This window comes from Natrix helvetica, assembly GCF_964273705.1.
Source record: "Natrix helvetica genome assembly, chromosome: 9".
Lineage (NCBI taxonomy): Eukaryota > Metazoa > Chordata > Lepidosauria > Squamata > Natricidae > Natrix > Natrix helvetica.
The window spans coordinates 13,631,870-13,644,524 of record NC_138560.1 but is presented as its reverse complement, the minus strand read 5'-3'; the positions used below and the strand labels follow the sequence as shown (position 1 = coordinate 13,644,524).

At 45.1% G+C, this 12,655-nt stretch overlaps 1 protein-coding gene across 3 annotated transcripts in view; it reads left to right on the top strand.

Annotated features, from left to right (window-relative positions):
* LOC309396643 (digestive cysteine proteinase 2-like) overlaps positions 1 to 12,148 on the top strand; it is a 415,994-nt gene extending 403,846 nt beyond the window's left edge. For all 3 annotated transcript variants that reach the window (XM_081961945.1, XM_081961944.1, XM_081961943.1), the window contains exons 4-11: positions 1,495 to 1,667; positions 3,407 to 3,647; positions 4,474 to 4,675; positions 6,186 to 6,379; positions 7,687 to 7,778; positions 8,532 to 8,693; positions 9,848 to 10,037; positions 11,279 to 12,148. In XM_081961945.1, the coding sequence (XP_081818071.1) occupies positions 1,495 to 1,667; positions 3,407 to 3,647; positions 4,474 to 4,675; positions 6,186 to 6,379; positions 7,687 to 7,778; positions 8,532 to 8,693; positions 9,848 to 10,037; positions 11,279 to 11,466 (1,442 nt within the window). In that variant the 3' untranslated portion in view covers positions 11,467 to 12,148. The remainder of the gene's footprint in view (positions 1 to 1,494; positions 1,668 to 3,406; positions 3,648 to 4,473; positions 4,676 to 6,185; positions 6,380 to 7,686; positions 7,779 to 8,531; positions 8,694 to 9,847; positions 10,038 to 11,278) is intronic.
* The last annotated feature ends 507 nt before the right edge of the window (positions 12,149 to 12,655 follow it).

Sequence of the window (12,655 nt, the reverse complement as noted above, 5' to 3'; positions counted from 1 at the left end):
AGTGAAATTTATCAGTGGAACGGCTTACCTCCAGAAGTTGTGGGAGGGATCCATTATTGGTGGATTTTAAGAAGGGATTGGACAGCCATTTGTGCAGACTGGTATAGGGTCTCCTGCTTGAGCAGGGGGTTGGACTAGAAGACCTCGAAGGTCCCTTCCAACTTATTTCATATTCTGTATCTTGGAACTGCCTAGATGTGTTGAGTTTCAATTGCACAATTTCACAGCTGTTCTAAATTGAACAGAGCTGGTAAAGACTCATATTATCTGCTTTGCTTTCTGGGCTGCCTTTCAGATAAATGTTTCTCCCATCATCGTCATCATCATTACTTTTATTTTATATTCCATCTTATCTCCAAGGAAAGAAGGTAATTAGAGATACATACGCCATTACTTTTTAAATTTGTACTGGAATTCTGTGGTGTAAGTTAGCTCCCAGGCTCTGGCCCCGAGCCTTTCTCCAAAGCATGTAGTCCGCCACTGACCTATTTTTCTTCCCCATCTGTTCTCCTCACATGCATGCCACATGCGTTCTTTTATAGAGATCATTTGAATGCACTGCCTACACTAACGCACTCTGACAGCCAAGAGTCTTCTGGAAATGTCGGGAGTTGTGGTCCCAGCACACCTAGAGGGCACCAGAGCCAGCCACAATTATCCTAATGAAATAAGAAAGGGATAGGGTAGAGTAGGGTAGGGTAGGGTAGGGTAGGGTAGGGTAGAATGGAGTAGAGTAGAGTAGAGTAGAGTAGAGTAGAATAGAATAGAATAGAATAGAATAGAATAGAATAGAATAGGGAATGGGAATGGGAATAGGAATAGGAATAGGAATAGGAATAGGAATAGAATAAAATAAAATAAAATAAAATAACAGACTTGGAAAGGACCTCAGAGGTCTTCTAGTCCAACCCCCTGCTTAGGCAGGAAACCCTACACCACTTCAGACAAATAGTTATCCAACATCATCTTAAAAACTTCCAGTGTTGGAGCATTCACAACTTCTGGAGGCAAGATGTTCCACTGATTGATTGTTCTATCAGGAAATTTCTCCTTAGTTCTAAGTTACTTCTCTCCTTGATTAGTTTCCACCCATTGCTTCTTGTCCTACCCTCAGGTGCTTTAGAGAATAGCTTGACTCCCTCTTCTTTGTGGCAACCCCTGAGATATTGGAACACTGCTATCATGTCTCCCTTAGTCCTTCTTTTCATCAAACTAGACATACCCAGTTCCTGTTCATCATATGTTTTAGCCTCCAGTCCCCTAATCCTCTTTGTTGCTCTTCTCTGCACTCTTTCTAGAGTCTCAACATCTTTTTTACATTGTGGTGACCAAAACTGAATGCAGTGTTCCAAGTGTGGCCTTACCAAGGCACTATAAAGTGGTGTTGGCTTTTTTGGCAGCTGCTGCACATGGCTGGCTTGTATTTAAATGGTTGTCCATACTGTCAGGGGCAATGAAATATTTGGTCTAATTCTGTTTTCCCCTTTTCTCCAGGCCAAGTTATCACTTACCAGTTAAGCTACATAAAACCTTTTGGAGCCAGCTTCAAAGTAACCCCAGAAACTACTGAAATGGAGGTCAATTTTAAGCAATGTTTTCAGATCAATGGGACGTCTGAGAATCCCGTTACACCTCAAAGCGTGTTTCCTAACTTAACAGACTTCCAGGTGAGGCTTTTTTTGGGGGGGGCATCTTCTCATCTCTCTGAGTTCTTTGTGTGTCACATCAAACCTGAATTATGTTCACTATAATTAAGGCATGCACCAAAAATCATACCTAGACCTCTTCGTTTGCTTTTATGTCCCACCATTCTCTGTGTCCATCTGCATAGGTTCCCCCACCCCCACCCACCCCCCATCGTAGTTTGTCAATCAACTGTGAAAACAGGGATATCTAAAATGAGCCGCTTCCCCAAATGGGAGAGACGAGTGAATGTGTCTCCTTATCATGACATTTCTAATAAACCTGGCTGAGGTATGTACATCTCATTTAAATGGGGGCAACTTCTTAAAAGATTTTTTTTTAAATCATGAATTAAGGCTCCAATGTCTATACCTGCTGAGTTTGGAATATTGAAGTCAATTGTAACCATGTATAGTTATCCATAGTTGCACCGAAAGGTTTGCAGTACAAAGCCACGCATATTGTGTAGAGCAGGGGTGTCAAACTCAATTTCATTGAGGGACGCATCAGGGTTGTGTTTGACTTTGGGTGGCCGGGGTGGGTATGGCAAGCTCAAGGTCACTCATGTCAGGGGGCACCTGTGGTGGCCAAGTGCTAAGGCAGGACTACCCTCAGATCCTCCCTCACTCTCATTATAATCTCCTTCCTTCCTTCTTTTTTCCCTTCCTTCTCTTTCCTTCCCTCTTCCTTCTCATTTCTCCTTCCTTCCCCTCTTTCCTTATTTTTCCTTCCTTGCTCTCTTTCCTTCTTTTTCTTTCTCTTTCCTCTTTCCCTTTCCCTCTCTCCTTTCCTGCCCCTTCTTGAATGCTCAAATGCAAAAGGGGAAATATTTCTCCATTTATTTTTGTTTTTTTAGTTTGTTTCGCTAGCCCTCTGCCAGTGAAAGCAGAGCTTGGGGGGACTGCACACACACACACACACACACACACACACAGGCCCCATTTTCAGCCGCAATGGCCTCCTGCAGCCCCCTGCCAGTAAAAAGCAAGCCCAGGCACATGCCCCAAGCTCTATTTTTGCTGACAGAGGCCAGTCCTTTGCTGTTTCCAGGGTGGCCCCGCAGGCCAAATCTAAGCACCCCACGGGCCAGATCCGGCCCCTGGACCTTGAGTTTGACACCCTCGGTGTAGAGATTAAATGCTTGTGCTGAACAGCAAACTATATTACCGTATTTTTCAGAATATAAGACGGAGCTTTTTCCCTCAATAAAGAGGCTGAAAATCTGGGTGCATCTTATACACTGAATACAGCATTTGTTGCCTCCCGAACCTCCGCCCCTTCACCAAAATGGTCGTGCATAGCCTTTGGGAGGCTTTCAGAGTGCTCCTGGAGGCTGGGGAGGGCAGAAATGAGCGAAAAATGGACCGTTTTTTTCCCCCACCCCAACCCCCAGCAGCACTCTATAAGCTTCCTAAAGGCCATCCATGCCCTTTTTTTGACAACAAAACGGGGCTGTTCTTTGCTTGTTTTGGTGGGGGGCACCCCCCAGAAGCACTCTACAAGCCTCCTAAGGGCTATTCATGCCCCCTTTTAAAAAAAACATTCACCTTTTGTAGGTTTGCAGAGTGCAAAACCCTTAAAAAAAATTTTTTTCCTCTTCAAAACCTTGCTGCGTCTTATACTCCGGTGCGTCTTATACTTCGAAAAATACGGTATCTTTTAACTGGCCCTTTCATTAATGTACTGGCAAACCTTCCCTCTATTCTCCCCTCTTGCTCACTAGCATGTACAGCACGAGCATTACAATGGACAGTATTGCAGAGTCTTAGAGAGTGTCTCCCATTGGGGTAAGAAGAAGAACACCTACAAGCTGTGGGTGACAGATGGTTCCGATGGGCCTTTGCCAGTCCATTATGAAATGAAAGGCTACAACACTCTCCTGGGCTCCCACTATGACAAGTATGAAATAGATTATACCAGCTACTCTCACAGTTTCTCACCCAGCATCTTTAATCTCCCTCCTGGTAAGTATGGACAAAAACCTTTTCTGGAATATTGTCAGTATCTGGACTCCTCTTCCTGGTCCATTGCATTGGTCAACTTCCTCCAGTCGAGTCAATTTCCCTGACCCAGCTGTCTCCAGGTGAATGGAAACTCTGGAAGCTGAAGCCCCAAACATATGGAAAGCACCAAATTAAGATAAGCTCAGTGGCTAAGACGCTGAGCTTGTTGATCAGAAAGGTCGGCAGTTCAACGGTTTGAATCCCTAGCGCCGCGTAACAAAGCGAGCTCCCGTTATTTGCCCCAGCTTCTGCCAACCTAGCAGTTTGACAGCATGTAAAAAATGCAAGTAGAAAAAATAGGGACCACCTTTGGTGGGAAGGGAACAGCGTTCTGTGTGCCTTTGGCGTTTAGTCATGCCGGCCACATCACCATGGAGACATCTTCGGACAGTGCTGGCTCTTCAGCTTTGAAACGGAGATGAGTACCACCCTCTAGAGTTGAGAATGACTAGCACATATGTGCGAGGGGAACCTTTACCTTTACACCCACTCAGCAACCAGGCAGAAAACCCCTTGTTAAATTTTTGAAGCCCACCCCTCCAAGCCAAATATTTTGAAGTCTTTCCTAAATGCCTGTGATTCATGGTCCAGGTCTTCCCACTTCCTTCTCAAGGTCACCTTCTCAATGACCAGATTATGGCGATGTCAAAATGAAATCACAAGATTCTACTAAGTATAATATCTTGAAACAATATCGATATGGTTAATATTGGTCCACTTGGCACATAGCACACAACTCCGGAAGACATGTTTTTTCTTGGTTGATTTTCTGATTCCCTTCTCATAGGCATCACGTGTGAATACTGGCCAAGCTTAGGACCAGAACACAGGATCTTGGCCAACCCAATGCAGGAATTCGTTGGGAGAACTGGAGAAGTCAGACAACACCATGAGCATCTGTTTCATCACTACAAGAAAAAGTTCCAAAAGACCTACAAGAACAAAAAAGAGATAGAGCACAGGCGACACAACTTCATCCACAATATGAGGTAAAGGAACCGGCAGAGATAGCAATAGCACTTAGATTTATATACCGCTTTACATTGATTTACAGCCTTCTCTAAATAGCTTACAGAGTCAGCATATTTCTCCCAAAAATCTGGGTCCTCATTTTACCGATCTTGGAAGGATGGAAGGCTGAGTCAAGCTTGAGCTGGTGAGATTCAATTTGCCAAATTGCAGGCAGCCAGCAGTCAGCAGAATTAGCCTGCAGTACTGCCTTCTAACCATTGCGCCACCAGAGCTCAGATGCAGAGCAGGAAAACTTAGCTAGACTTCTACCATTCCCCAGATTCGGCTACTTGATCACCAAGCAGGTTCTACAATAAAGGAGGCTGGATCGACCTCTTATTGGTCAAGATCAAACTTAATAGTTTGAGGGCTTTTCTGTGGCTTATTCAACAATTACATGTCAAGTAAATAACACGTTGATTAATTACATGCTAAGCTCCAAATAAGCAAACCACAATACAGTTAACTGTGAAGGACGAAACCAGTAAATTTATTTATTTGGAAGATTGATATGGCCGCCTGCTCTCTTATATTTCTTCATCTCATGCAGGAAAAAAGAAATGTAGCATGTCAGCTCCTTTATCTGGCAAACAGGATCGATGGGGGTGCAACCTCTGGCATTTGGCTCTTGGGTTCCAGCAATTAATTCACATATAAATATTTAGTTACTATTCTATTTACTGGTGCCAATTGAATGCTTCTGTTTTCTACTCAGAGTCAGAATGGATGCTCCCAGTGGAACATCTCCTAGCATCAATTCAATGAAACTCAAGAGTTTCTCCTTAAAACGTATTAAAACAGTGGTCCTCAAACTACGGCCCGCGGGCTGGATGTGGCCCACTGAAGCCATTGATGTGGCCCACGTGGGACCACAAGGCAGCCCTGCCCACATTGCCCCACCTAGAGAGAGTCACACACATACAAACACACAAACAGAAGTCCCTCACACTCCCCCCACCCCCTCAAGATAGCCACATCCCTTCCCTAACCTGATTTCCACCCCCAGGAGCATAACAAATTAAAGTTTAATCTGTAATTGTTTAATAGACTGCTAAATTGGTCACTCCCACCCAGTCACATGTCCACCCAGCCACACCCACCCAGCCTGTCGAGAGCCCCAACAGTCTGAGGGACCGTGAATTGGCCCCCTGTTTAAAAAGTGTGAGGACCCCTGTATTAAGAGAAAGCTTGGAAGACAACCGTGGAAGGCAATCTCTGTACTCTGCGTAGGGCAGAGTAAACGCATATTATGCCAGCTATACAAGCCAGTTTCGCTTCAGTTTTATTTGCCTCGGAATAAAACAGGAGAACCGCCATATAACTATCTGTTTACAACCCTCTCCAACCGCAATTAAATAGATTCTGCAGGATTTTTGGCAGAAGTAAGAACACTAATGAGATTAAATATATCCAGTCCATACAACCGTCCACCCTTTCTTCTTCTTCAAGTAAGAAGGCATCATCTTCTCATTCTCCACGTCCTTCTAGGTACATCCACTCCAAGAACCGAGCCAATCTCTCCTTCAAACTGGCTGTAAACCACTTGGCAGATCGAACACCGGAAGAGATGGCCGTGATGAGGGGGAGGCTACAGACCGAGGAACCCAGGAAAGGGTGGCCGTTCCCATCCGACAGCTACAGCGGTCTCACCTTGCCGGAGAGCTTAGACTGGAGGCTTTACGGTAATTGTGATGCCTAAGTGTCTTTTGAAGGATGCAGTGGCTCAGTGGCTAAGACGCTGAGCTTCTTGATCAGAAAGGTCGTCAGTTTGGCGGTTCAAATCCCTGGTGCCGCATAATGAAGTGAGCTCCCGTTACTTGTCCCAGCTTCTGCCAACCTAGCAGTTTGAAAGCACGTAAAAAATGCAAGTAGAAAAATAGGGACTACCTTGGTGGGAAGATAACAGGGTTCTATGTGCCTTCGGCATTTAGTCATGCCGGCCACATGACCACAGAGACGTCTTCGGACAGCGCTGGCTCTTCGGCTTTGAAAGAGAGATGAGCAGCGGCCCCTAGAATCGGGAACGACTAGCACATATGTGCGAGGGGAACCTTTACCTTTACAATACAATACAATAGTAGAGTTGGAAGGGACCTTGGAGGTCTTCTAGTCCAACCCCCTGCCTAGGCAGGAAACCCTATACCGTTTCAGACAAATAGCTATCCAACATCTTCTTAAAGACTTCCAGTGTTGGGGCATTCACAACTTCTGGAGGAAAGCTGTTCCACTGATTAATTGTTCTCACTGTCAGGAAATTTCTCCTCAGTTCTAAAGTGTCTTTTGCTCAGCTCCACACAGCAACTCCACAGAAAGCAACTGACACTTTCTATCCTTGAGGACTCCTTTGGTTGTCCGAAAAAAAGTGTATCAGAAACTGCAGGTTGGTGGAGGCCACTTCTGAACTTTGTTCTTGAAGTGGAAACGAATGAAATTTAGGTCTTGGGTTTTACCGATTAGATTGATAGATCTTTGTAGAAATGACTTGTTCATATTATTATGAAAAAGCAAAACGTCGTGATTTGATGTCAATGCCTTATTCTACTGCAACAGAGAGCGTTGGAAGTTGGTGTTTCTTTTGTTTTTCTTTTCTTATCCTCCCACACTTCTCTTCCCTCTCTTCCTCCCCACCCTTTTCCTATTTACTTTCCTATTTTGTATCTTGTTTCATTTTACTCAGTATAAAAATAAAAACTCAGTATAAAAATGTTGAACAAGAAACTGCAGGCTGGGGCAAAAGAGGATTTGTGACATCAGATTTCCCCCTGTGAAACTAAAGTCCTGTGTCTATCAGAGGAATAGAATTCGGATCTTCCACAGACCACATTGGTTCCATCTAAGTCCTCCTTTTGGGTTTCGACCCATTAAAATCCACTCTTTGGTTTAAGTTTTAGCCCAGAGAATTTTCATCTAATTGAATGCCTTTTGCATGCTGCCTTACTTGGAATGCTGGAATCCTTAATGGTTATTTTGACAATCCTTCCCAATAAAGGCGCCGTGACACCTGTTAAAGACCAGGCTGTGTGTGGATCCTGCTGGAGTTTTGCCACAACAGGAGCTCTGGAAGGGGCCCTCTTTCTCAAGGTGAGACTACCAATGACCAATTGTTGACAGTGACCACAATTTGGTCCAGTGCAGGGGTGTAAACTCAATTTCATTGAGGGCCACATCAGGGCTGTGATCAGTGGTGGGTTCCGGATTCCGTTCCAACCGGTACAGTTGGAACGGCCCCGGAGTCACCCACATGCACACGCACGCATGCGTTATGGCATCAAATAATGCTTCCGCAAGCCTCCGCGATGCTGCAGCTGCTCGGCGGAGCATCGCGCAGGCGCTGTACACGCCATGTGCATGCGCGAAAGTGCCAAAGCTTAAAGCACAGGTAAGGAGCGCGGGCAGGCAGGTGGGCCCTCCGGAGCAGCGTACCGGAACAGTACCGGTGCTGCAGGCAGGATCTGGTACACCCGTACCGAGGCGTACCGCCTGCAACCCACCACTGGCTGTGATTGACCTTGAGGGGGACAGGCGGGTATGGCCAACGGTTGTTAAGTGAATCAGGCATCCCCATTGACTTTGCTTGTCGGAAGGTCGCAAGAGAGACCACATGACCTAGTGTCACACCAACAATCATAAATATGAGTCAGTTGCCAAGCATCTGGATTTTGATCACCTGACCATGGGGATGCTGCAAAGCGTAAGTGTGAAAATCGGTCATGAAACGCTTTTTTAAATGCCGTTGTAACTTTGAACGGTCACTAAATGAACTGTTGTAAGTTGAAGACCGCCTGTAGTTGGTTTCTAACCAGAGAGGGTTTCTCTTTTGTTCTCTCCATGCAGACAGGAGTGCTTACCCCACTATCTCAGCAAATCTTGATTGATTGCTCTTGGGGGTTTGGGAACCGTGCCTGTGACGGGGGCCAGGAACCACAGGCCTTTGAATGGATTATGAAGCACGGAGGGATTGCCACCGCTGAGGCTTACGGGCCATACATGGGTCAGGTTAGTGATGCAATTCAGCCGGTTCTATCCGGTTCGGGCAAATGAGTAGTAGCGATGGCGGGAGGCTCCGCCCACCTGGCTGGACATCATCACTGTCACTGCGGGTTTTTTTTGTTTGCCAGCTGTGCTCAAACTCTAAGACATACGGTAGACTGATCTGACTCTTATCACTAAGTTTATTACACATATTACACAGCTGTGCTCAAACTCTAAGATATACGGTAGACTGATCTGACTCTTATCACTAAGTTTATTACACATATTACACAGCTGTGCTCAAACTCTAAGATATACGGTAGACTGATCTGACTCTTATCACTAAGCTTATTATGCATGTCCACATTCTTTTCCACTTTATTGCTTCTTTGTTCGCCTGCCAAGAAGGTAGGCAGGAACTCTGCCAAAATGTAATCATTAGCTAGTAAGTTTTGTTTTTCATTTTCTTTACACTAAAATGTGTTTCTTAGAATATATCTCGGGTTTATTTTTCTTAATTATGAAGTATACTTCAAGGAAAGACCACGGTTCATCCCTCATTAAATACAATTACCCCAGGAGGGGAACAGAGCTGAATTTCCACCCTGACAATCACGTCCCGTTTTTAATGCTCTGCATACGTGTGGAAGGTCCTGCGCAAGCTGATCTGGTTGTCAACCCTGAAGCGGATATGGCTGAAGCCATCTTGAGGCTTCAGTACTGCCACACTGGAGCGAGTGATAGGGAGGGGGGGGATTAGAGATAGCTGGGGTTGTGTAGCCAAAATAAAATGCTTTCTCTTGGGAACCAAGGACATTCTCACACCTGCCCGGAGGGAGGAGGAGTGATGTTACCAGACAGACCTGAGGAGGCTGCCATGATTGGACCATGTGACTGATCATTTGGGGTTGAGGGGAAAATTTTACTTTTAATTAGATGAAACCTAAGGAGCCCTTGAGAGTTGGTTTTCACCAGATATGTGCCAATATGCTGTTTCCAATACAGCTATTCTTTGGGAATCCCACCTGCCTCAAAGTTTTGGCTTGCAATAGATTTATTACTTGGAACCCTGGCACCGGTAGCCTCCTAGGCTGATAACCAAGCTGCATGTTAGGGGCTGAGATGATTGTACCTTCTGTGAAGTGAACGGGGGTACTTTGTCTCTTCTGCCCCCACAGAATGGCTACTGCCACTACAACCAATCGGAGCTGATGGCACCAATCACCGGCTTCATAGCTATTACCTCCCAAAACAGCACTGACCTCAAAGCCGCTCTGTACAAGCATGGCCCCATCGCAGTGAACATCGACGCCTCCCACAAGTCCTTTGCCTTCTACTCCAATGGCATCTATTATGAGCCCAGCTGTGGTGAGTTTTCTTTCGCTTCTTGGTTCGTAGTCTTTTTCCCAAGCGGGGATCTGGATGTAGCAAATCTGTTTGGAACAACGCACTGAACCATTGAGTTTCCTCTGCTTTCTTAATGATAGGGATGCTCATTGTCTTTTGCGCTGGTGGGCACCTTGGGGATTTTGAGAGTTATCTCATCAGCATGCTGTGAGAAGAATGGTTGTCCTGGAGAAGAGCTGTCTTCTGTTTAGAAAAGGGCTCTCATAGAGAGTTGCCAGTAGACAAAAGGAGTGTCAGCTAGGTGTGGCCAGCTATACAATTTACTAAAGGGCACAGTGAAGCGAATGTTCCACACCAGCTATGCTAGATCCTCTAGAACTTCTAGGTCTTCAACCTTGGCACCTTTAAGCCTGGTGAACTTCCACTCCCAGAATTCCCCAGCCAGCGTTGCTGGGAGTTGAAGTCCTCCAGGCTTAAAGTTGCCAAGGTTGGAGACCCTTGCTCTAGGACAGTGTTTCTCAGCCTTGGCAACTTTAAGATGTGTGGCCTTTCCCCAGCCTCTCTTCCCAGACTGCACCTCCGTCAATTGTGGGGTACAAACGGTACGCCCTGGGTACCATTCCTGTACGCTGCTCCAGAGCCCCCCCCCCTGGCTGCCCGTGGTCCTTACCAGTATTTGAGCTCTTCAGGGCTTACGCGCATGTAGCATATGGCGCCTGTGCAATGCGAGCAGCTGGAGCGTTGCAGAGGCGTTGCGGAGCATCACAGGCAATAAGTACACATGCCTCATGTGGTGGACGCTGGGCCCTGTTGCACCGGGATCCAGAACCCACCACTGACCTCGGTCCTCTCTAGTCTGGTAGACCTCTCTTCTGTGGATTGGATGCTTAGTGCTGTATAAGAAGAGCTGGTAATGAGTAATCACTATGCTTCCTTCCTCTCCCAAAGACAATATTTCAGTATCCCTTACCCCACTGGGACATATTAATTCAGAATGTATGGTTAATCTCTTGTATTTCATTCAAATATGAAATTTGCTCAAACTCAATCTCTACATTCTAACCAAACCAGTCTTTTTCTGAAAGGACCAAGATAATTGAAGGCAGGTTTGACTATTGAGTTAGGGACAGCCATAGAGAAAGTGAGAATCTACCTCTCTGGGGAAAAAATCAGAAATACCTTTAAACCTGTCGTTTCTTCATATGTATATATATGAGTTGTCAAAGAAGATGATAAGTTAATTATCACACTTATTCTTCTAGGAAACGCAACCATGGAGTTAGATCATGCTGTCCTAGCTGTAGGCTACGGAGACCTCCAGGGAGAACCTTACTGGCTCATTAAGAACTCTTGGTCTACATATTGGGGCAATGATGGCTACATCCTCATGTCCATGAAGGAAAACAACTGTGGGGTGACTTCTAGTGCCACCTATCCAATCCTGGCCTAACAACAATGGCTGTCACGTTCAGCAAAAGACATCTGGTTGTATTGTATTAGAAAATTCCACAGCAAAGGGTCCTCATTTTACAGATCACTCAGCTGAGTCACCATTCATGCTGCAAAATGCTACTGCATTGCAAGGCAAAAACTGAAGTTTGAACATCTGTATTGTCTGTATGCACTTATCTTAACCTATAATTCCCCCCTAGCTTTTTGAATCACTGAGACCACTGAACAGTGGATAATACAGCCATTCACACACTTGTGTAAGATCACAACCCTTCAGACCACTGGGACAGAAAATGGAAGGGAAAACATATTAAATCATCATAAAATCCATTTCCGAGAACAAAATAGACTTCATGTAGCAAACAAATGTGGATAGAAGGAATTGAAGTTATTTGCACTGATAATGATCCCTGAATAATATTAAGGTGGCTATTATGCAAAAAGCTAATAGTTCACTGTCAATTTTAATAAAGCAGCTTTGTTTTTAGTACCTTTGCATTTTAATGAAAACAACCAGGTCCTATATGAGTACTATGTTACTGATGTTGTGTTAGCCTTGCCATTGTGGTTTGTAAACTATGCCTTATGGTGATTTGGCACATTGCAAAATTAGCCAATTATGGCAATTTATAAACCATGGCTAAACAAATAATAGTTAATATCTGAAGCAAATCAATAAAAAAAACCTTGAATTATATGGCTGATCTCGTCTTTTTCTTAAGAACTACGTAGCTCATAACATAAGATTTGACCTTAAGATCTGGAGTTTATGCTTGAATTTATGTTTTGCAACAAACAGTGGCTATGTTCAAGGTATATGTTAAGTAATATGCTCAGGTGGGAGTGGACTAGAGGACCTCTAAGGTCCCTTCCACGACTGTGATTCTAAGGCTCCCTTTCTGCACGCCCAAAACACGGAAGGAACAAGAACAATGCAGGGGAGAAAGGTCTTCCGACGCAACACAAGATTTTGTTCCTTTCGAGGCAGAAATTCCTCCGTTATTCCGGCATCTCGCTTTGAACCGGACTGTGAGGCACTCTAGCCTCATTTCTTCCCTGCTCTCTATGGTAAAAGACACCTCACGCGGGTCACCTGACGTCTATCTCCACCTCCCACCACCTCCCTCCGGATGGCGCCCACTTGTGACGTCAGAGAGAAGCTCGTGTTGTTTTTCCCCTTTGCCGTT